Source organism: Coenobita brevimanus, chromosome 71, assembly GCF_032717465.1.
Source record: "Coenobita brevimanus isolate Jiangsu-jjx chromosome 71, ASM3271746v2, whole genome shotgun sequence".
Classification (NCBI taxonomy): Eukaryota; Metazoa; Arthropoda; class Malacostraca; order Decapoda; family Coenobitidae; genus Coenobita; species Coenobita brevimanus.
This window is the reverse complement of record NC_137024.1, coordinates 39,140,539-39,166,518: the sequence shown is the minus strand read 5'-3', so window position 1 is coordinate 39,166,518 and position 25,980 is coordinate 39,140,539. Positions and strand designations below refer to the sequence as shown.

General features: G+C 41.2%; 1 protein-coding gene across 1 annotated transcript in view; it reads left to right on the top strand.

The window, feature by feature from the left end:
- The window catches only part of LOC145406846 (putative oxidoreductase YtbE), a 79,319-nt gene that overhangs the window by 37,315 nt on the left and 16,024 nt on the right, over nt 1–25,980 (top strand). The window contains exons 5-7 of the mRNA XM_080277955.1: nt 2,928–3,046; nt 7,569–7,730; nt 17,788–17,992. Of these exons, the coding sequence (XP_080134081.1) occupies nt 2,928–3,046; nt 7,569–7,730; nt 17,788–17,992 (486 nt within the window). The remainder of the gene's footprint in view (nt 1–2,927; nt 3,047–7,568; nt 7,731–17,787; nt 17,993–25,980) is intronic.

The window sequence follows — 25,980 nt, the reverse complement described above, 5'->3', positions numbered from 1 at the left end:
GAACTCTGAATAGACTTTTTATAGAAGTAAATCTCCATGAAATGTAGATTTTATATGCAGAGAGAGAGAGAGAGAGAGAGAGAGAGAGACAGACAGACAGACAGACAGACAGAGACAGAGATACAGACGGACAGACAGACAGTCAGGAGGTTTTTCCTCAAATTCTAATAATTCATAAAACCATATAGACTATTTATAAAAATAAATCTCCATAAAATGTTGATTTTATATGCAGAGAGAGAGAGAAAGGTAGTGAGCTGGGAATTAGGGTTGTCCCTTGAGGTTTGTCTCTAATCCGATAATTGGCCCAGTAGAAACTGTGGCAATGTTGCATGTAGGGGAATTCCCGTGAGGGACAACACCTAAACGATCTCGATATTTTGGAAGGACTATATGTATCTATCAGATACGTTTATGTGAAGCTATAGAATGTGGTGAAATTTGTTGGCGTATCAGATAGAGCGAGGATTCCGTGGGCTTGAATAATGAGTGAATGGAATCTTGGCCCATTGGACTGGCCAAACTTGGACTGTCTGGACGTTGCTACTCCTCATCCTGCCCTAGGGAGAGAAAGGAGGTCTGGATGATGAGAATGCTGAAAATATACAGTGTATATGTCCATCTATCCATCATCTAATCCAGCGTTGCCCCATGAGGAGCATAGGAGCCTGGTGCTAGGAAAGTTGGTCCTGGCATTTAAGATGAGAGTGAAGTATATATATATATATATATATATATATATATATATATATATATATATATATGCAGTATATACATATGGTAGGTGGGGGCGCTCACCATCCACTCACTCAATGTAGTGCTGCTCTCGGTTGTCTTCCCTGTCCTCTCCTCCATCCTTCTTTCCTTCCATCTTCTTCTATCTTTCTTTCCTTCATTCTTTCCTCGTCCTTCTGCCTACGGGTGACTTTACACTCCCTCTTCTGTCTTTCATTCCTTCATTCTTTCCCCTTCCTTCTGCCTGTGGGTGACTCTACACTGAGTGACAAGCCAAATGGTTTCCTGTGTACCAGGAAACCATTTAGTACATTGGGTGGTAACCATATAACCAAATTTTGGCACCTGGTGGTTTAGTGGGTAATTATTGTGCTCCAATCTGATTGAGCCGGTGAAGGTTTATATCCAAGAGGTGGTTGAGGTTTGTTGCTCACTTGGTGCCACTCAGGGATGAGTGAGGTTGGTCACTCATCTTAAATGTCAGGACCAACTGCCTGGCCCCATGCTCCTGCGCTCCTCATGGGGCAACGTAGGATTGGATGATGGATGGATGGATGGATATATACACTCAGTGTAGAGTCACCCATAGGCAGAAGAAAGAGGAAAGCCTATGGGTGACTCGACACTGAGTGACAAGCCAAATGGTTTCCTGTACACCAGGAAACTATTTACTATGCTGTGTATATATATATATATATATATATATATATATATAATGCAAAAATAAGCAGCCAGAGGTTGTTAGCTTGTAGAAAGTCATCTGTTCCAAAGGAATTTGGGCAAATTAGAGCCAAAATCAAGATGTACTCATCCATGAGCATACTGCATTTCAAGTATAAATTAAAGAAGATAGTTACTGCATAATTTGTACATTTTTCTGTTCTGCCATCTTCCAGTCATGTGGCAGCATAATCTTTGTCTCCTATACTACTTGACATATCCTATATACAGTATGTTTACCACTTATTCACCTATAATAAAATTTCACAATAGCTATCTATCTATCTATCTATTGCCAGACGCCTCAATCCCATTTGGGGTGGCCACAAACAAATCGCCTCCAAGTCGCCCTGTCCCGCGCCATTTCACAGCCCTTCTCCCAACTCACACCCCCCTCTCTCATATACCTCTCCACCCCATCCCTCCATCTCATCCTTGGCCTCCCCCTCCCTCTTCCCCCCTCCACCTCACTCACATACACTCTCTTCGTCAGTCTTTCACCCTCCATCCTCTCCACGTGGCCAAACCACCTCAGTGTGTTTCTCATAACGCTTCCTATCACATCCACATCCACACCACAACGCTCCTTTATATCCTCATTCGTCAGCCTATCTCTCCAAGTGACTCCACAGGCTCCTCTTAACTCATTTCCACTGCTCTCACTCTTGACTTGTGTCCTTCCAACAACGTCCAAGCTTCACTTCCATACGTTAGAGTTGGTATCACAATACTGTCATGTAGTAACTTTTTCACTTCCATGCCCACTTCCCTGTTTCTTATCACTGCTTTCAAAGAACCAGCAACCTTTCTTCCCTGCTGTACCCTTGCAAGCACTTCACCCTCCAAACCTCCATCCCTACTCATCACACTACCCAAGTACTTAAACGTACTCACATTTTCCAATTCCTCACCATCCAACCTCACTGTACATTCACTGACTTCACCTCTCTCAAAGACCATCACTTTACTCTTCCCTACATTCACCTTTAGATTCCATTTCTTACACACTCTCCCAAACTCATCCACCAAGCCTTGCAGCTCCCCTTCATCTTCACTCAACAACACAGTATCATCTGCAAACAACAGTACAGAGAGTTTCCAAACACTATCCTCTCTCACCAGGGCCACTCCAACATCCACTACCCTACCTTGTACCTCTTTTATTACCCCATCCATGTACAGATTAAACAACCATGGAGACATGATACATCCCTGTTTCAACCCAACTTTCAAAGAGAAAAATTCACTTAGTTCACCATCCACACGCACTGCAGCCTTCGCACCATCGTGCATACTTTTCACAGCATTTAACAACTTCCCATCTACTCCATATATTCTTAACACTTTCCACAATCCTTGTCTATCCACCCTGTCATATGCTTTCTCCAAATCCATGAAGGCTGCATACAACTTCTTTCCCTTCTCATGCTAAGCCATGTTCATGCTGAATATTTTTCTGATGTAACTATCAGGTCCAAGTGCTCAGGGCTATGATGAGAGCCAGGCAGCTCTGGAGGTAAGCCTGTCCAACCTACAGCTGAGTTATCTGGACCTCTATCTCATACACTGGCCTGCTGCTGCCAAACTCAAGGTTAGTACGAAAAAGTAAAAACCATTATCAGTAACCCCGTGATTATGACAGCTACACCTTTTTTTTTTTTTCTTTTTCTAAGGTTAAAGTTTCAACTAAAATCTTAGGTATGAAGACAATACTTGGATAATATTTTGAGTAAAGCAATATGATTTTAAATAGCTGAGGAACATCTTTGGGATACAAAGGATTATTTAGCCATGTTGATATTTAGCCTTGATAGTAAATAGAGGTCTGAATATAGAGGCTACAAGAAGACTGCATGAAGATGTGTTAGTAACCACATTAGCCTAATATATCGGTGTAAACGTTGGTGCAGCATGAGAATGAAAAGGTGTGTATAAGCAGAAGAAATGAAGTCAGAGCAAAATGTGTGTGGACTTGAGTGAGTGGATAGGAAAAGAAATAATGTGATTTATGAAGGGTGTGTAGTGAGGAAGTCTGTTGATGATAAAGATTAAGAGAGTGTAAAGTACTTTGATGGTATGGTCATATGGAAAAAATGGATGTAAATATGGAGGTGAAAAGATTGACTATAACTGAGTTTTGAAGGTGTGAGGAGGTATACTAGGCCAAAAAGGTTGATAGATATGATAAATTAGTGTGGTAGAGCATGAGTTATGGAAGTTGATCAGACTAGGGAACTGACAGGGATTGAGTTGGTTATTATATCCAGATGAGCATATGACAAAAGTTTTACACCCCTTTGTTTAGCTTGTTGGTTAGCAGATTGACTCTGGTAGGTAATGTAATGTGATTGTTTCAGATAGATCACACTACTTCCCTTGCAATTGCAGTTTCATAAAGGTTAGGTGTTCTGAACTGCCTCTGCATTGCTGACTTTGTACAGTGGCCTTATTTAACCATGTATGGGCTACAGCTCTGTTGTGAGAGGGAGACTCACCATATACAGGATTAGTGAACAGGGTTGAATCAAATCATCAGAATTCCCCTCTCTTACCAGCTCCCTTCACCTTCTTGTCATCATAGTGTTGCATATACTGTATACAGCATATATGTGTATCTCTCTTTCTCTCTCTCTCTCTCTCTCTAAAGGGAGAGTGAGAGGAGTGGTCTCTCTCTCTCTCTCTCTCTCAAAAGTAAGAGTGAGAGGAGTAGTCTCTCTCTCTCTCTCTCTCTCTCTCTTTCAAGGAAATGTGAGAGGAATGGTTCTCTCTCTCTCTCCCTCTGTCACTCTCTCTCTCTCATGGAAGCATGGGAGGAATGATTCTCTCTCCTCTCTCTCTCTCTCTCTCTCCCTATCTCTATCTGTCTGTCTCCCTTTTGAGAGAGGGAGAGAGAACCATTCCTCTCACACTTCCTTGAGAGAGAAAAAGAAAGAGAGAGAGAGAACCATTCCTCTCACACTTCCTTGAGAGAGAGAGAGAGAGAGAGAGAGAGAGAGAGAGAGAGACAGACACACACACACACACACACACACACACACACACACACACACACATATATATGTATGTATACACTCAACCCCCTGCTATTGCGCGTAATTGATTACAGCAAACGCATGTGATAGCTGAATTCGCGATAGCTGAACTGAACAATCAGTGGGAAAGTTTCTAATTGGTTTTTCGGTGGCCCATTTTCCTAACTTTTAACCACTTTATGTCTACGATTTCCAGCCAGTATCTTCGCCAACATGAAATAAAGCATTATTATAATAATAACATTATAATGAATAAATAAACAACATACAAGGCCATCAAACTTTTTATAAGGATCAAGGAAGGCATGGGTGGTTTGAAGGGTTTTGAGGCTTGGAAGTGGCTTAGTTGCCGCCAAATCATTTTGGCTTTCTCCATGATTTCTTTATTGCCCACAGCTAAAGGGGGTATCACACGGTACCTCGTATCAAGAATGGCCGGGGAAGATTTAAGTGGAACAAAACTTGGACACTATCACACACGTTCCTTGTATGCTCGGCAAAGGACATGCTTCTCACACTGTTGTCAGAGTCTCGTCTCAGTTGTAAACATGTGATTGCTTTATCAACATCACAGTTTTCTCGGTATAGGAAATATTAACTCTTTATAAGGGTTTCAAAATGATTGATATTTATTCTAAAATGTTAATAAGTATTCAGTGTTTGGCTAAATGTTCAGTGCCATAGTACGATATATTCTTTGTCAAGTCGCCTGGGTTTTGGTCACACTGTTTTGTCCGTCATATCCTCGACAGGAATCCATCCATATGAATTCCAAATGCCTTTGATATCGTCGGCGATGGTGGGTGTTTTTTTGTTCAGTCTGTCAGTCATTATATCACACACACAAAAAAAACATTGTAAGGAATTCATCTTTCACTGTCGGCAGAGAGCTAACGTGCATTCAACTGAAGTGGTGGGGCGGTTGGGGAGCGTCAGCCATTCACCAGCGGGGGTGCTCTGTGGCATAGGCAGATGAGTCGCACTAATCCGGTGCGGCGTTCACAACCCTGACGCTTCAAACTTGATGCGTGATTGCAGTCTTGGGGTGCGAGATAGCATGTATGGTTGTGCAGTTGATGTGTGTGTGATAGCTGAACGCGCAATAGCAGGGGGTTGAGTGTATATATATACTGTATATATATATATATATATATATATATATATATACTGAACATATGTATATATATATATACTGTACATATGTATATATATATATATATATATATATATATATATATATATATACTGTATATATATATATATATCTCCCTACGTTTCAACAAGTGGGTTGGTGAAGGGTTAGTGCCCCTCCCTGTAAAACAAATAACTCAGAGTCAAATGGCCACCCCTTACGGGATTATGGTGTCTGGCAATAGATAGATAGATAGATATATATATATATATATATATATATATACATATACATATACTTATACATATTTACTGTATATATACATACACACCCATCCCCCTGCTATCGCGCCTAATTGGTTATGCAACTGTGCATGATAGCAGAAGTGTGTGATAGCTGAATTGAAGAATTAGGGGGAATAATTCTAATTGGTTATTGGGTGGCCGATCTACCTACAATTTTTGACTATTATACCTCACTTTGCATAAATTTTCTTACCAAACACTGCTCCAACATGAAAATACATAACATCCACAACATTATAAACAATAAATTGACAACATAAAAGGCCATCACAGTTACCTTTATGAGGATGAATGGAGGCTTGAGTGGTTTGAAGGGTTCCAAGGCTTGCAGGTGGGTTAATGGCTACCAGATGCCTCACCGGCCTGCCCCTCACTTAGCAGAACATCCGCCTACGCAGGTTCATACCATCCGAGAAGGTGTTGTAGTCAAAGCCTTCAAATTGTGAAGATGTCCCTGGCTGTGGCTCCGGTTGTATTGAAGGACAAAGCTGAGGATCTTGGTCTGGCTGAGGGTGATGTTCAGGGTGTCTAGTTTTTGAGCATATGTAAGTTTCTTTCTCTTCTTCACCTCTCGTGAAAGTCCTGCTGTCTTACGCTGAGCGATGGTCAGGGGTTTCATGGGGGGTTTGTCGGCCATTGTTCTCACAAAAAAAGTTTATGGTACACAGCACACCACTTTCACTGCTATCCATGTGGGGATGTGTACTTGACTGAATTGGCGGGAAAGTGGGCCAATCACAGAGCAAGCATGGTCGATGACGTAGCACCAGTCAGCTGCGGGATGCCGCATGGTCTGGGCGATTCAAATCCACTAACACACCCAGGTTTTGTGTGCGTGATAACATGTTCAGGTGCGTGATAGCATGAGGATGGCAGCTTTTAGGGTGTGCGTGATAGCAGTAAACGGCAATAGTAGAATGCGTGATAGGAGGGGAGTGGGTGTATTTATACTGTACTATCATACTAATTCACTTAATGCATTTAAAAAGCTTACACAGTGTTTTATTTAATCAGCAGTAAAAGAAAAATCACTAAACAAACAGTGGTAAGGTTTTGTGCCCAAGCTTGGTGTCATGTTTAGGTCCGTTGTTACTCTCTTTTGAAATGTCTCTCTCCCTTTACTTGTCCACCTTAACAATTGTCCTCTTTAAAGAGGTATGCCTTAAAGGGGTTTTAATAACATAAATTGATCTGAACTTTTATAATGGTACAGACATGAATATATGGCAAAGTTTCAGAAAGAGCACTTGAGCTTTTGCCATCATACCATGAGGTCTGAGATGTCCCTAAATTCTTATTCTTGAGTAGGGACCTCAGTAATGGCTGTGATGCAGCATGATTACTCATCTTAACATAAGGAAGGCTAGCTATATGTTCTTCAGCATACCATAGGTGTCTTGGGATTATCATTTCATGGAGAAATTTATAATGATGATTTGATAGTTTATTGTAGTTATTAAAGAACTGATGCCTGTGTTAATGATGGTGGTAAATAATAAAGAAGGCACAGTGCATGAAAAATTCTGAAAGCAGGCTTTCATTAATGAAATGGCAGTAAACATTACCAGTATATACAGTCACAGTAAGAAATATGCAGAGTAATATATTAATAAATTGATCAACATAACATATTCATCTCTACAGCCTGAAGATCCAAGGAACAGGGAAGTCCGAGCAGGAAGCTGGGCAGGACTGGAGGCAGCTTACAAGAGAGGACGAGTGAGGGCTGTGGGGGTGTCCAACTACACAGTTACCCACCTCCAGGAGCTCCTTGACCAAACATCTTTCACACCACATGTAAATCAGGTCTGGACATGAGTTTAAGTCGCATCATCATAATCTTGTTTCTCATTTTACAGGAGATTGAGAGATGAAGAGCTTTTGATCCAGATTCACTTTTGGAATATAATTCTAAGAAAAAAAATCAATTTTCAGTACTCCTCTTCCATTGTCATGAGAGCTGCAAGAATGCCTGTTTTCCATTGTGACGGCAGCAACAAAGTTGCCGAGTCAGGAGAATTTAAGAGTACAGTACTCTGAGTTAGTCATTGTAGTACTATACAGTAATAGGTGAAGTTATGGTTGTCATTCATGAAAGAGTAAGCATTCAGAATTGTCATTATACTCATCCTGATTCATTATCACTCTCCCTGTGACTTATTTTGTGCACCTAAGTATTATTTAATATTGCTATTGTTTGAATTGTTTTGACTGCATGAGACTGAAAGGTGGAGTAAGTATCTTTACATTTTAACTCAGATACACTCAATCCTTGTAAACCACGGCAATTTGGGTCTGGACCACTGCCGCGGATTACAAATTCCGCGTTTTATAAATAATAACTCTGTGAAAAATTAATTAGGGTCTGGACTTTGGCCAACCACCCCCCAAAGCGCTCTACCTACACCTATCTAGGCACCATCAAACACAAACTTACAAATTTAGGAATATTCAGTGCATGTATTTAATAGAAATAAACAAGGTTAAGGAATCTCACCTTAATCCTATGATGATATTGCTTAAGTGAATGAAGTGGGGTGGTGTTGGGAAGAACTTAGAACCTTTCAGCATGAGGTGGTGGTGCTCCCTCATGCTGTTCTCCCTTCTCCAGTTCCTCAGCCTCCCTCAGGAAGCCCTCAAAGTCTGCCTGGTTTTGTTTTGGTTTCTCCCTGGTTTTGTAGATCGTCCTTATGGTCAACTCGTTCCTCCCATATTCTTTCGCCAGGCTTGCAAACTTCTCTTCCTTCTCAACACAACAAATGAGCTCCAAACGTTGACTGTACGACAACGGCAGCTGCTTCTTGATGCCACAGGGCTTAGAGCGCTTTTTTGGGGGTTCGAGAGGGGCCATGGAAGGTAGGAGGTGGGGGAAAAGTGCACAAAAAAAAAGGCAGGTAGCTCTCGTACCACACGATGATGCTCTGTACTGTGTGGGTTGGTGGGCAGAACAACAACAACATGGCGGCATTAGTATGTACACTTGCCACCAGGGACGGGTGGTGATTGGTTGTTGGGTTGCAGTTATCAAATTGAATGCCGCTGTTTACGATTCTCCTCGGAAAAGGCCCACTTCGGTGCCTAGATCCGCGATTTTCGTGACTTAACAGCGGTTTAAGGGTGCTGGCAGTCTGATAGCCACTTTGCCGTGGATTACGAATCTGTGGTTTATAAACATGCGGTTTATGAGGATTGAGTGTAATTGAGAAATGTTTCTGGACTGTAGAGAGGAAATAGGATAAGAAATAATGTGATTAATGAAAAATATGGTAAAGAAGTCTGTGGACATCAGAGTTGAATTGAGTGAAGTTAGATAATATTGTCATATGGAGAAATTGGGTATAAATATGGTGGTGAAAAGAATTTATCCGAGTGTGTTTGAAGGTAAGAGGATGGGTGGTGGGCCAAGAAAAGGTTGGGTGGATGTGGTGAGTGTGTGAGCAAGGTAGGTATAGGTAGGGAGGCTGATAAGGCTAGGGAATCGACGGGATTGAGCTGGCTGGAAGACTTTGGTAAGGAGGAGTACATGACAAGGGTTTGGCACTCCATTTGTAACTATAATTGTTGGATTGATTCTTCCTGACAGGTAATAATGAAGTGCACATGGGTGTGAAAAGCAGTGCCTGTGAGTTAGTAAGAATTCTGGAAGCGTGAATAGTGAGTGGACAATTATTGTGCCCATTTCATTTGGCATGCTGTTGATTAGTTCACTGACATTGAGAGAGCTCTCTCTCTCTTCTGAAGAATATTTGAATGCGGCTTGTGTTAAGAGTGTAATGCTGTATGGTAGTGAGACTTCGGTAGTAAAGGAAGAGGATATTTGCAGGCTCAAATGTACTGAAATGACAGTGATTAGGTGGATGTGTAGTGGGTCCTTGAATGTGAGGCCTGAGGGACTGGGATGGAAGTATTAAGAGGAAGGACAGGACTGAAATGTATTGGTGATGTGATGAAGAGAGGTAGATTCAGATGGTTTGGGCATGTGGAGAGGATGGAGGATGACAGTTGGGTGCAGAAAGTGAGTAGTGTTAATGTTGGGGGGTAGGGTTGCAAAAGGCAGACAAAAAAAGACCAGGGACAAGGTCATAGAGTGTGACCTCAGGGATAAGGGACTGATTGGGCCTCAGGAGAAGGGAGAAAATGTGAGCAGATGGAGAGAACACTTTAAGGAATTGTTGAACATAGAGAATGGAAGTAATGCGAGTATAAGTGGCTGGGGAATGGCTGGGAGAAGAAGGGAGGTGAGAAGACCGGAAGAAATCAGTAAGATAGAAGTTGTGGAAGCAATGAAGAAAGTCAAATTGGGGAAGGCCTCAAGAATTGATGGAGTGTGTGGTGAAATGCTGAAGCATGGGGCAGAGATAGTAATAGAATGGATGTCGAAGATGTACAGATTGGCCTGGGAGGAAGGTAGAGTCCCGGAGGATTGGAAGTCAGGTATAATTATTCCCTTGTACAAAGGAAAGGGGAAAAAGAAGTGTGTGGTAATCATAGGGGTATTTCTTCTTAGTGTAATAGGAAAAGTGTATGGTAGCATACTTTTTAACAGAGTTTGGGAAAGAACAGAGGAATTAGTTGGAGAAGAACAGGGAGGCTTTAGGAAGGGAAGAGGTTGTGTAGATCAGATATTCATTCTTAGATCTTTAGTGGAAAAGTTTCTGGAGAAGGGAAAGAAGTTGTATGCAACCTTCATGGATTTGGAGAAAGCATATGACAGGGTGGATAGACAAGGATTGTGGAAAGTAATGAGAATATATGGAGTGGATGGGAAGTTGTTGAATGCTGTGAAGAGTCTGTATGATGGTGCTAAGGCTGCAGTGCGTGTGGATAGTGAGAGAATTTTTCTCTTTGAAGGTTGTGTTGAAACAGTGATGTGTCATGTCTCCATGGTTGTTCAGCTTGTAAATGGATGGGGTAATAAAAGAGATACAAGGTAGGGCAGTGGATACTGGAGTGGCCCTAGTGAGAGAGGGTAGTGTTTGGAAACTCCCTGTACTGTTGTTTGCAGGTGATACTGTGTTGTTAAGTGAAGACGAAGGGGAGCTGCAAGGCTTCGTGGATGAGTTTGGGAGAGTGTGTAAGAAACGAAATCTAAAGGTGAATGTAGGGAAGAGTAAAGTGATGGTCTTTGAGAGGGGTGAAGTCAGTGAATGTACAGCGAGGTTAGATGGTGAGGAAATGGAAAATGTGAGTACATTTAAGTACGTGGGTTGTGTGATGAGTAAGGATGGAAGATTGGAGGGTGAAGTGCTTGAAAGGGTACAGCAGGGAAGAAAGGTTGCTGGTTCCTTGAAAGCAGTGATAAGAAACTGGGAAGTGAGCATGGAAGTGAAAAAGTTGCTACATGACAGTATTGTGATGCCAGCTCTAGCGTATGGAAGTGAAGCTTGGACGTTGTTGGAAGGACACAAGTCAAGAGTGAGAGCAGTGGAAATGAGTTATTTAAGAGGAGACTGTGGAGTCAAATGGAGAGACAGGCTAACAAATGAGGATATAAAGGAACATTGTGGTGTGGATGTGAATGTGATAGGAAGCGTTAGGTGGAACACACTGAGGTGATTTGGCCATGTGGAGAGGGTGGAGGGAGAGAGACTGACGAGGAGAGTGTATGTGAGTGAGGTGGAGGGGGGGAGAGGGAGGGGGAGGGGGAGGATGAGATGGAGGGATGGAGTGGAGAGGTATATGAGAGAGGGGGGTTTGAGTTGGGAGCAGTGCAGTGAAATGGCGGGGGACAGAGCGACGTGGAGGTGATTTGTTTGTGGCCACCCCGTACGGGATTAAGGCATTTGGCAATAGATAGATAGATGGATTATTGCTTCCATAGCTGGGAGCTGTCTGAGTGTGCCTTGTGCATTACGGAGGTTATTCTCTCGGGCATGGAAGCATACATCCCTTTCTCATATCCTTGACTAATGCAAGAAAGCCTTGGTTTAATCACACTTGTTCTAATACAGTCCACAACAAGGAGAGGGCCTATAAAAAGTACAGGGGCCAACCCATCCCAGAATCACGTCTTTTTTATGTTTCTGCCTGGAATCATGCTAGTGTACGTCAGTTTTTCACTCTGCTAAATATAATTTCATCCAAACTAAATGCTCTCAACTCTCCAACTTGAATTCTTCCCACTCCTTCTGGCACCTTGCCAAAAACTTTTTTGACAACTTTACCTCATCATCATTCTCTCTTCTTTTCTGTTCTGATGGCTCTGTAGCTATTTCTTCTATTGATAAAGCAGGTCTTTTTGCTCAGACTTTCTCCACCAATTCTACCTTAGATGATTCCGGTAATGTTCCTCCATTGCTTCCTTCCTCTGACTTCTTCATGGCTGACATTAAAATTTTTTCAGCTGATGTATTTTCCACAATCACTGGCCTCAATACTAACAAGGCATGTGGGCCTGATGGAGTTCCTCCTGTCGTCCTTAAGAACTGTGTTTCTGTGCCTACACCCTGCCTAGGTAAACTCTTTCGTCCTTTTCTATCAACTTGTACTTTCCTTCTTACTGGAAGTTTGCTCTCATTCAGCCAGTCCCAAAGAAGGGTGACCATTCCCAACCCTCTAACTATCATCCAGTTGCTCTAACATCCTGTGTTTCAAGAGTTTTCGAGTCTGTTCTTAACAGAAGATTTCAAAGCACATTTCCTATCATAACCTTTTTTCTGATCATCAGTATGGGTTCCATCAGGGACCCTCCACTGGTGATCTTCTCACCTACTTTTCAGACTCCTGGTCATCCTCCTTTCAGAATTTTGGCAAAAGCTTTGCCATTGCACTTGACATCTCAAAGGCTTTCGATCGAGTATGGCACAAATCCTTAATTTCCAAACTGCCCTCTTACAGTTTCTATGCTTCTCTCTGTGCTTTCATCTATAGCTTCCTTTCATTTCATTCTAAAGGTTTCCATCCTTCTGTCTGTGCTTTCATCTATAGCTTCCTATCGGGTTGTTCTAAAGCTGCTGTTGTAGACAGCCATCGTTCTCCTAGATCTGTCAGTAGTGGTGTTCCTCAGGGCTCTGTCCTATGACCAACTCTCGTCCTTTTATTCATCACTGACCCTCCAAGCTGTATATCTAACCCTGTCCGCTCATAAACTGATGATTCCACCCTTCACCTTTTCATTCGGTTCTCGCAATGTCCATCTCAGCAGTTACTTCAATAAACAAGGGATAAGGCAGTGGCACACCTAATGTCTGCCTTGGCTCATATCTCTGACTGGGGTAAAAATAATCTTGTTGTTTTTAGTGCATCAAAAACTCAGTTCTTACACCTAACATCCTGGCAGACTCTTACACTATGGTTTAATAATATCCACCTTAACCCTGCATCACTCCCAAGGTGGATGGAAATCTGATGACAGGGAGAGCTGAAGCTCCCATTTCATCAGCCCTCAGGACTAGTTCCTGACCATCCCCCTTTGCTGAACTTTTTTCAGTGTTTCAGCTACACAGAGAGTAGGCCAGCATGCTCTCCAGTACAAGTTTCTCTAACTGTCAACACCAGTCTACATGCATGGTACACACTACACTACCTTTTTCAAAATTAAAAAAAGTAAAATGGCAACAACTAATCATGCCTCAGAGTCCCCGGGAGGGGGGGGGGACCATAAATGCTCCCACCATCTGCCCCTCTCCCAGTGATGACTCTGCATGCCGGGAACCACTGTCTGACTCACTTCTTCATTTCTGCAAAATTCATGGTCTTTCCTCTAACTTTCTCTCTGTTGATCATCACCTCTCCTCCTCTAAACCTCACCTTCTCTTCTTTAAAAGAGACTCAGCTGTCTGAGGAAACTGACAGCAAACCCTTTTCTGTATCCTTCTACCTTTTCTGTACAACCCCACATTTTAGAGGTTAAAGAGTGGGTTGGACACTTCAAGTTGGGTGCGGATCTGTGTCCAAAGTCCGCAAAAGTGTTAATGATGATGATGATGATGATTATGTATGAATGGTAGACTCATTATAAAGCCTTTCCAGTTTGCATGTTAATCATGATGAAATTGATGGTGATATATGAATTGTAGGCTTATTTAATTATTAAGCCCTGCCAGTATGCATGTGAATGATGATAATGATGATGATATAATTGAATGGTACTCAGTTATGAAGTCGTGCCATAGCACATGTGAATGATGCTGATGATTATGATATACAGGATGTAATGTGATGTATGACAATAACTTACACCAATGATCTGTTATGTAATTTTGAGTATACAGTAAAACCTCGATATAACGGACTTCAATAGACCGGAATTCGCTTTTATTGGACTTGAGGAGCTACCGGACTAAATTCCTATATATCGGAAAAAGTCCGATAAAGCCAGAAGCAGTCCGGACTGCCTGACCACTTTAGGTATGTTCACCACAATAAGGTAAATAAAAGACATGTTCATCAGTGTACAGTACAGTATTATTATATATTGCACACCATTTGATTATTGTAGTGAAATTATAACACATTACAGTACCACAGTGGTAGTCAAAACAGTTTAAAATTTGTTCATGTGATCCGGACTAATCTCTGATACATCGGAAAAAGTCCAGATTAGCAGGGGGAAGTCTGGATGTCGCTTTTATCGGAATTTCGCATTTTTCGGAATGGCTTGGGCCCCAATTAGTCCATTATAGTGAGGTCTTACTGTATTCTATAAACATACACTCTCTTCGACCCCAGTTCAGTACCCAGCATTCGGCTGTTTGTGTGTAAAAGTTTTGTGGCTAGAATGTGTCATTGGGTGGGAGCTTCGCAGGGTGATTGGAGACGAATATTATTAGCTTATACTATTGTACGTAAAAATCCCTCATCCTATCAGTACAAACGAGGCTTAAGAAGAAACTTTACGTAGTCTATTGATTCTGTAACATCAAGTCATGCATTCCTGCAATTCTATTGCACAAATCGACTGTAATTAAGGATTAAATTCAAATTTTTAGGATTGCAAGGGAGTGGGGAGTGAGAAGAGGCTGGTGTGTTGTTGCCAGTTATATAATGTTTGGTTCGTAGGATATTACTACCAGCATTATAATAACACCCATAGCTCATTCAATGAAGAAACATTATTGTCAAGCGTCATTAGTGTTGATTTAAGTCAGGAGTAATATTATTATTTATTAGAATTTTTCTGCTGCAAGTAAACGTGTCATCATTCTTTTCATCTGATGGTGACGTGAGAATAGTGATGCAGGGTGGCCAATCTGACGACTTTGCAGCTAGATCTATTTTTTGTTTCTACCTAGCGGTAGTATTTAACATCTGGCAACATGATATCTAGCTTCATTCTGGATATTTTGGCCATTTTTAGCAGATATTCTAGAGATTTAATCATATTTTCTAGCAATATTTTGCAATGTTTACTGTCTAGCAACATTCTAGCAAGTTTTGAGGACTAAACTAGCGAGATTGGTGATAAGGACTTGGCAACCCTGCGTTCATGGTGTCATTTGAGTGGGGAGATTTGCAGGCAAGGCACACACTTCAGATACTGTTTTCTGGGTTCAGTTGTTCACTGGGTTCAGCTTGTTCATGAAACAGCATGCCATGTATGTACAGCAATGAAGAATATGCAGATATCGTTTATTTTTACGGATTCTGCAATGGCAATGCCAGAGCTGCAGCCAGGGAGTACAGGAGGAGATATCCAAACAGAAGTTGTCCAGGTGCTCGAGTTTTCTGTAGTGTCTGTCAGCATCTTCGTGACACAAGTAGTGTCCCTGGGATTAATCTGAGGGCAGAATGCATAGACGCACAAGATATAGAAAGACAGATAATGCATGCTGCGTTAAAGAGCCCTGACATAAGAAGACTTTCCTCACGTCACCATCAGATGGTGCCACGTTTACTTGCAGCAGAAAAATTGTAATAAATAATAATATTACTCCTGACTTAAAATTATACTAATCACGCTTTACAATAATGCTTCTTCATTGAATGAGCTGTGGGTGTTATGATAATGCTGGTAGTAATAGCTTGCGAACCAAACTTTACATAACTGGCAACAACACACCAGCCTCTCCTCCCTCCCTACTCCCTTGCAATCCTTAAAATTTGAATGTAATCCTTAATTACAGTCAATTTGTGCAAAGGAATTGCTGGAATGCATGACTTGATGTTAAAGAATCAATAGACTACCCTGTGTTAATGGTACAATCATTTATAAAAGCCTTGCCAATGCACATGTTAATGATGAGATGGTGTTACAAGAATGGTAGACTCATTCAGTTAATAGCCATGCAAGTGCACATGTTAATGATGATGACGGTGATGTAAGAATGGTAGACTCAGGTATATAGCCTTGCCACTGTACATGTTGATGATGATGATGGTGACATAAGAATGATAAACTCAATCAGTTATATAGCCTTGTCAGTGCACATATAAATGATGATGCTGGTGATATATGAATGGTAGACTTATTCAGTTACAAAGCAATGCCAGTGTGCATGTTGATGATGATGATATATGAATGGTAGACTCAGTTATAAAACCTTGCCAGTGTGCAAGTTAATAATGATGATGATATATGAATGATAGACTCATTCAGTTATAAAACCATGCCACTGTTCATATTAATAATAATGATGGTGATATATGAGAATGAGAGACTCATTCAGTTATAAAGCCATGCCAGTGTGTATGTTAATAATGATGATATTGATATATGAGAATGGAAGACTTGTTCAGTTAAAAATCCTTGCCAGTGCACATACTCTTTTTATTTCCAGTCTTCTCCCTATTTAGGTGCTGGTACAGGACACCTTCACATAGTGGCACTGATATACTGTAACTGAATGGCTCGGCTGCATGGTTTTACTGTACAAACTTTCCTTAGTTTCATATCCCATGAAAGGAGAGTGGTGGGTTGCTGGAGAAGGGCAGCTTCCATCAGTAGTTGAATGGTTTCACATCCAGATGAGTTTGGGGCTACCACATTGACAGCAACATTCCTATTATTGCCTTTTATTTATTAGACGGTGCCGGATGCCTTCATTTGGTAGCACTGATAAGACTGAGCTGCTCCACTGCTCTCTGCCTTTCCTCTGAAAGGAGGTTGGTGAACTGCAGGAGGGCAGCTTCAACCTGCAATCCACTGGTTTTACCTTTAGATTAGCCCATGGTTGTTATTACTTTGCTGCTACTGCTAAATTTATTTAAGATATAATTTCTCTGCATCTTGAATGTATACTTAGAATAATTATCTTAACCCCTTGGCTGCATATAGCATTCCAGAAATCCCAATCGGCAGACTGCGTTGTACATTGTGGAAGAGCCGCGTGACATATTTTGACCTTTTCGGTCATTTTTCGCACCTATTGCATGCTTATGCTTGATGAATGGGTCGTGAATTGTCAGTGTGGAGTGTAAACTTTGTCTGAACTATTATCATGTTTGGTTAGGTATAAGTGGGTCAAAACATATGATGAAAACACGATTTTTTTTTACTGGTTTTCCTGCACCACGGACTTAAGAAAGGTTTAGGGCTGCTGCAGCCTAGGGGTTAATACTCGGAAGGCCTAAGGCAAGTTATAGCTCTCTCTCTCTCTCTCTCTCAAATGTTGTAGGTGACCAAGTTTTGCTAACTCATCTCAGAGTGCATGACCACTGACCAAGCTTATGTGAAATTTCACCATGTGCATGACCACAGACCTGCCTCATGCTGCACGTGGAGAATTGCTATCCCTTTATTTGCAAGCAGACAGCAGTGAGGCGTAATTGTAAAACTTTGTCGTTTGAGAGGTGTATTGTACAAAAAAAATGGTTATTGTCTTTTTGAGAACTGCTACACGTTATTTTTATAGTGGATATCCGTTTGTAATATATGTATACAATACGAGTATGCATATTTACTTCTGTGTTTATTTTTTTGTAGGTTGAGTACCACCCTCACTACCTCCAGAAGGGACTCAAGTCTTTTTGTGAGAATGAGGGAATCCACCTGCAGGCATACTCTTCACTAGGAACCAGTTTACAGTCAAGCCCCTTACTTCAGGACCCCACCATCTGTCACCTAGCTAATAAACTCACCTGCTCGCCAGCACAACTTCTCCTGCGCTGGGCCACACAGCAAGGTGTAGGTCAGTCAAAAGATTCAGGTAGAAACCGTGAATGACCCCCAGGATTTTTTTTAACTTATGGCATCTGACATATATTTCCACCAACTCTTCTCCTACCTGGTTATTTCAGAGAAAATCACCTTTTTTTAAACCTTAATGTCTCAGCTTATACATAACCAAAAATAAAAAACTAAGTGTCATAATACTCACCAATCCTTCAACTTTAAGCTGATTGCCCCAGATTGTCCGTGAAATGCATGTAGTCAGAGAGAGAGAGAGTGGGGAATTGGAGCTACTTTTTTTTTTTTTTTTTTTTGCTCATGTCTGTATGCGTTGCTGAGGTGCAGTGGCATATCTAAGGCTTATACTTGCCCTCCACAATAATAACATTTCCAGAAGACTGCAGTCGACCATAAACACCATTTCCGTGTAGGTTTTTCAGAAGTGTGGCGTGAGTGCGGTTACTACAGCAACAACCATGAGGCAGGCTGGCTTAGCTCACCATCAGCTCACCACCGCGCCACCATGCCTCCACCATTGCCTTACACCACACGCACGCACGCGTGCTCACACACACACACACACACACACACACACACACACACACACACACACACACACACACACACACACACACACACCGCTCGCTGGCTCAGTGGTAGCGTTCTCGCTTGCCATCTGGTAGACAGGAGTTCGAGCCTCGCTCAGGTTGCGAAAAGTTTCACTGACGAAGTGGGCGGTTACTGCCCCCCTTGAGCAAGAGGACGGGTGTGTGGGTGTGTGAAGGTCACAGCCTTGCCCTTAGATCGGACTATATGAGCTCTTAGCTCCCTTCCGGGAGGGTAAAAGCTGACGACCACGACCATCAAGCGATCCTGACCGACCCGGTGAATTACACACACACACACACACACACACACACACACACACACACACACACACACACACAGCCAGAGCAAACGGACTTTTCTCGACCGCCTCTCAGCCACCACAGCAAACCTTAAGTAGTTTTCAGGAATTATGTTTGTCCTGTCTCCTTTAATCATGTCTAAAGTTTAAAGTATTGCAAGTTAATATAGACTATCAAAAATGTAAAGCGCTATTGTCAGGGAGTATATGTGAATGTTTATAGGAATTTCAGTAACAGTTGTTTAGTACTGTAACCAACCTCAAACATGGCTGACAGTGTAAACATTGAGGGACCCGAATTTCCAGGATTTGACAGTGAGACAAATGTGATGGATTTAATTAAAACATTGATTATGAGGATTAGCGAACTGGAAAAGAAACTGGAGGATTTAGTATTAAGAAACATGCCTGAAAATACCGAAAACACTATACAGAGTCTGATACAGGCCAGTGAGACGGCAAGCCAGGAGATCGAGAATTTGAAATGAGAAAATATCGAATTAAGAAGAAAACTAGAAAAGAGCAGTAACTAAATGGAGAAGGTGAGTAGTGTGTTGGAAGAGCAAAAGGCAATGTGGGCACATGTGGAAGAAGAACAGAAAGAAGTGGTCAACTTAAGGGAACTCATTCAGGAAGAAAGGGAAATGAACAAGAAAAAAATGGAAGAAAATGTAGTGAAAATATTGAAGAAAAAAGAGAAAATAGTAAAAGAAACTGTAGAAAGGAACAGATGTGTGGTAATATTTGGAAACAGAGAGGAGGAAGAAAAGGTTAGATCTGTGAGAATTGAGAGAGACATGAATCAAGAATTGGGCAAGATCGATCCCGATGGAAACAAGTGGGAAAAAGAAATTGAGGAACTAAGGAGGATAGGGCCATATAAGAAAGGGGAAGCAAGACCAGCGAGAGTTGTCGTCAGAAAGTGTAGTAAACGATATACTTAAAGTGACCTGGAAACAAAGTAAAGAGGCAGGGATGGGAAATATTATAGTAAGAAAAGATCTGAATGAAGAAGAAAGAGAAATTTTAAAATCTTTGAAGGAACAAGTTAAGGGAAAAAATGACTGGAGGACAGAGGAAGAATGTAAAACTTTTTTTTTGGAGAGTGATGGATATGAAAGTAAGGAAGTGGTATGTGAATAACTAGAAGTGAAGGAAACAAGGGGGATGGATATGAATATGAAAAAAGGAAGAATGAGTAAAGATAAAACCAGTGCAGTAAATCTGAGTATTATGTATAGTAATGGAAATGGGTTAATATCTAAGAAAGGGGAAATTGGAGACTATATAAATGAAAATAAACCAGAAATTGTTTGCTTGGTGGAGACTAAATTGCCCTGAGATGTTGATACAAAATTATTTGGATGGAACGAATATAATATTTGGAGGAAGGATAGAGAAAGCAAGTTTGGAGGAGGTATAATGATTTTAACCCATAATGACTTAAGAGCAAAAAATATAGAAATTGGAAATATGTACCATGGCTGAACTTTTGGGAATTGAAATAGAGGATAGTTATGGAGAAAAATAGATGTAATAGTATTTTACAGTATATGCCCCCCAAAACTAGGGCATGGACAAAAGAAGATCCATCAATCATCCAATCCTATGTTGCTCCATGAGGAGCGTAGGAGCCCGGGGCTAGGCAAGTTGGTCCTGACATTTAAGATGAGAGTAACCAGCCTCACTCATCCCTGAGTGGCATTATGTGAGCAATAAACCCCAACCACCCCTTGGATATAAACCTTCACCGGCTCAATCCAATTGGAGTGCCATGATTAGCTACTAAACCACCAGGTGCCAAATTTTGGTTATATGGTTACCACCCAGTGTAGTAAATGGTTTCCTGGTGTACAGGAAACCACTTGGCTTGTCACTCAGTGTACAGTCACCCACAGGCAGAAGGAAGAGGAAAGAATGAAGGAAAGAAAGACAGATGAGGGAGTGTAAAGTCACCCGTAGGCAGAAGGACGAGGAAAGAATGAAGGAAAGAATGTCAGAAGAGGATAGAAGGAAAGAAGGATGGAGGAGGAAAGGGCAGACACCCGAGAGCAGCACTACATCGAGATTATGAACAGTTAATAAGAGAATCCATTATTAAACTAAAGATGTTAATTGAATGAAGAAATAGAATAATAATATTGGGAGATTTTAACTGTAGAGAAGTTGACTGGGAAAGTATGGATGCTGGGAACAGTGAGGAATCATGGGGGAATTAAATTAATGGAATTGGTGATGGAAAACATGTTAACCCAATTAATTAAAGAAAATACAAGAATTAGGGGTGATGACGAACCATCAGGGCTTGACTTAGTATTCACAAAGGATCCAAATGATGTGAGGAACATAACCTACCAATGCCCCTTTGGTAAGAGTGATCATCTGGTTATTGAGATGAAAGTGGTGGGAGTAAGGGAAGGAGAGAGAGATGAAAAACATAGAAAATAGATATAATTATGTGAAGGCAGACTTTGCTTCCCTGAGGAACTTTTTCCAAAATGTGGACTGGAGTAAAATGAATACCATCACAATTGTTGATGAGAAATATGAGTTTTTGATAGAAGTGTATAAAACAGGAGTTAGTAAATACTGCACATTTTTATTGGAAATAATGCTTGACATAGTTATTTTCTGAGTATCTTTTACCCATACAAGTATCTAACTTCAAAAAAATTTTGACCAGAAACTTGTCTATTCCACGGCCAGTGCCAGTGCCATTTTTAAAAACGGTTTAAAATAAAAAACTTCACTGTGACCGCATTTTTCAAGATTCACGGGTAAAAATTGGCAGGCATGTAAGGTAACTGTTCCTCTACCATCCCTCTGGCTGTCAAGGCCATACACTCACTCGCTTCCCCCCCTCTCGCTCGCTCTTCCTCACTCTGCCTTTGTGCCTCACCCAGTGCTGTACATAGTGAAGGCATTTTGTAAATATTTTCATGTAAGTGTAAGCTGTAAATATTTTCTTGTAAGTGTAAGGACTATATAGTGAAGTCAGGTTGTAAATACCTTCTTGTAAGTGCCAGGACTGTACGTAATGAAGTCAGGTTGTACCTATCTTCAAGTAAGTGTAAGATAATGCATTCACAGTGAGAAAGACATGCAAATTGTGATAGATGTTGAAGTAATAAGTAGTCAGAATAGTGTACTGAACATTGCTGTACCTTCCCAGCATAAATACCTGAGTATACCTTACATAGAAAACGACTTTCTCTCACGTACGTGGTGAGCATGAGAGAGCAGCTATACCTGTACACGAGTATGCAGGATTCAATAAAACTCATTTCCGAGCCTCGGAGAACATTTTAATGGCAAAATTCGTTGTTTCCACATCAAAATCTATCTTTTTATCCCCTCCAAAAAAGGTCGAAAAATGGCCGGCACTGGGGTGACCCATAGGGCTAAAAATAGCCAGCACGCGGCGGGTCAGTGAAGAACAGTTGGGTGAGATGATATCCAAAAACACTGAACAGAACATTGAAGAAATGCTGGATAATGATGGCGATGATGAAACAGAAGACAACGAACAAGAAGATAAACATGCACAGACTCCCAAGCAACTGACAACGACAAAACTCTTTCACATATTGAGTGACTGTTCCCGTCTCCAAGAAGAAATAGAGACTGTTGTAGCCAGTGAGAGTGATCATGTTCAGCTGGTACAGAAAATGAATGAAATATCATCTTTCTTCTTGAAGGAATACAATAAGAAAATAAATGAACAACAACAAGTGCTCATCACTCGTTACCTGGGCGGACGACAGAGTGAAGATACTGCACCAACTGAAGCTTCCCTCTCCAGTGATCCAGGCCCAGTTGATGACAATATAAACATTGCAAGCATTCCACATGACTTCGATTTTGAAGGATTTGGCTCAGATGAAGATCCACAGGAGGAAGGGACAACAGAAGCTACAGGGAGGGAGGCTTCAGGTACCAGCTAAGGCATCCATGCACCGTACACCACGTGTACATCAAGCCCATTATTTTCTTTTCTTATGTGAGTTTTTCTGTTTTGTATTGTTTCTTGGCTAAAATAAATTAAATTGAATCACGTTATGTATGTTTGTCACATGATTTACAACCGGTAATGTTATAAAATAGGTGGAAAATCGGTCCAGTCATGCATGCCTAGAAACAATTTGTTTTTTTTTCCCATTAGTTATTCAGTTCAGATTTGGCGAATTCCAGGTTGGCGAATTTTTTTTTGCACCTTTTACTCGCCAAATGTGAGAGTTCACCGTGCAATAAGAGACCAGTAAAAAGAAGAAAGGAGGTAAATGATGATCTGTGAAGAAAAATTATTGCAAATTACTCTGAAAATAAGAAACTTGTTCGGAAAGAGGTGAGAAAATGTAGAAAGGAAGGTGGGTGTTACTGTCTGAGGGTGAAAGTGAAAGAATACTAGCTAACAAATTGAGATGAAGTAAAGAGCAGATGGAAAGATGTTTTGAAAGTCTGATGAATGGGTATGATGAGAGTAGGGCAGTAGTCAGTGTGATTGGTTTTGGCAGTGTGTAGAGGAATGTAGTGTCACCAAATATAGCATTAGCAGAAGTGCATCGTGCTTTGATTTATTTGAAGAATGGGAAGGCTGCAGGTGTTGATGAGGTGTATGCAGAGATGATCAAGTGCAGTGGACAGAATGGAATAAAGTACTGCACAGTAATCCCACGATTATCCAGACGTCCATTATCCGAACAATCCATTATCCAGACGCTGTGATCTAGCTGTTGGAAACCATTATTCATACAATTTTCCACTTTATCTGGACAAAATGCTTACTTCTGGATGGAAATTATGGCCACGAAAAACATTTTTGCCAGACAGGACCCTTTTCTTTTCATGTTTTTTCATGTCACTGCAGGGTATGGCTCTGCAGTGGTGATTGCTTGTCTGTGGTTGATGGGTCTGCTTGACCATGGTAAATATTTGACTGTGGTTTATAGGTCTGGTTGACCAGACAGAGTTGTGTAAAACACCAGGAATAAGTGTTGTACAATGTACTGTAGTGGCCTTTTACACTGGCATCTCTCTCCAGACATGCCTTTGGCTCTGTTACATCGGATAATTGAGAGATTACTGTATTTGTTAAAGATCTGTAAGAAAGTTTGGATGAGTAGAACTGTCCTCCATGGGAACAGCATTATCCATCTGCACCCAGGCCTTGTCTCTCATTAGTGGTATAGCTGTAGCACTAGCAAGGTTACTAGCATACACAGCATGCTTGCAGCCAGTCACAGTATAGGAGATTCCTTTTTACATACTCATCCAGCACTTGCTCCTTATCTTAAAGAGTTACCACCTTTCTCAGGTGCTTGGGAGTGCTAGAATCATCAGAGTTAGGTGATCTGTTAGGATCCATGGCATAAAGTGACGGAACTTAGCTCTACAACATGTACAATTCCATGTAGTGCATAAGCTTGATGTCATGAATTGGACTCGGATGCAAATGAAAAATGCAGTAGCATCTGCAAGTCTGAGAAAGAGTGATTGTGTTGAGTGTGGACATGCAGGAAAGGTTTTGTGAGCAACATAAACACTGTCATTTGGGGTTGAGACATGAAGAAGAGACAGAAATTGTGGTTGAGGTGGAGGGAATGAGCATTGGGCAGGCTGGCTGGCTGGACAGGTGGAAGAGAGCCTGGTGGGGAAATTTGTTGCTTCCACACATCTTGAATTTTTTCTCAGGGACAAGGGGAGAGTGATGCGGGTAGAGGGTAGGCAAAGTCAAAACCATGAGAAATGAGGGATGACTGTAAAGCACTCTGATTATGTAATAAGCTACTGATATTTGTAAAGCTGTCTACCTCTGTGGTGTTTTATTCAAGAAACCATTAAAGTCTTCTCTGATCCCGAACACTTGTAATCATGTTATGGTACTGTGATGAAGGATTACATGGTTTAATAGGTGTCGCTGTTATGACGCAGTACTTAGTGAATCAATAGTTATGTTGTTATTTTGAGATTTTTAGCAATGGTATATTTTTTAGGAGAACTGGTGCTTTTGAGAAACAAAGTAAACCATTATATTATTATTATTATTGTTATTATTATTATTATTATTATTATTATTATTACAGTAAAACCTCTCTATGTCAGAATAATTGGGGCTGAGGCCATTCCGACTTGACTATAAATCTGACTTATGGGAAATATGAGATTCCTGACTAACCAGAAAAAAAAAAAAAAAAAATCACTTACCATGCTTACAGAAGGTGTAATCCAAGCATAAGGAGGGCCTCTTGGTAGGATGTAGAGGAGCTAGGGGAGCATATGATTGCTTCTGTGCAACATTTCTTAACCATAATCACCATTGAACAAAAGCACAGTACAGTACTATACTGTACTTTACACTTTATACTGTACAGTACACACTTGTCCTTGTTCTTCTTTATTTCGTAAAACTTGCTCAGCTTCAGGTTAAACACCGCACATATGACACGCATTGAACTACCAACATCAATCCTTTCCAAAACTTTCAGCTTCACTTGAATGCTCAGGGTCTTCATCTTCATCCCCTTCCTACCTGAAGGAGCCTTGGAAGCCATGCTGGTTAGGAATAAAAGTACGGAATACAGAATGGAATGTGAGAGCATTCTGACGTGAGTGGTAGCAGATGCTAGACCGAGGCAGAGTGATGCAGGAGGTTGTGGGATTTAGCAGCGCTGTCAAATGGAATGTACAGTACTGTACAGCACAGAAATCAGCTAAACTGGCCTAAACAGTGATAAAAATCTACCAGACTGATGGAAATTAGGGAACATTAAGGAAAACAATGCTAGATAGAACTTTACAGTACGCCAGATATAGAATAAGCTTAATCATTTATTATTCTCCAGATATTTTTTTTAACCTCTACATTTAGCAGGCAATCTGCCATATTAGCAACACTGGGTGGGAGGTGGCTGGCGGGGCCTCACAAGCTAGAACATGATGAGCCGATGCGTCATTATACCGAGATATAGCTTCCCTTAGCCAAGATTTCACATCTTAGGGGTAGTTTTACGAGAATTTTCTGACCGGTGGAGCAACATGAGCCTCACAGCCTAGAATGATGTGTCATTATTCCAAGATGTGCCTTCCATTAGATGTCATTT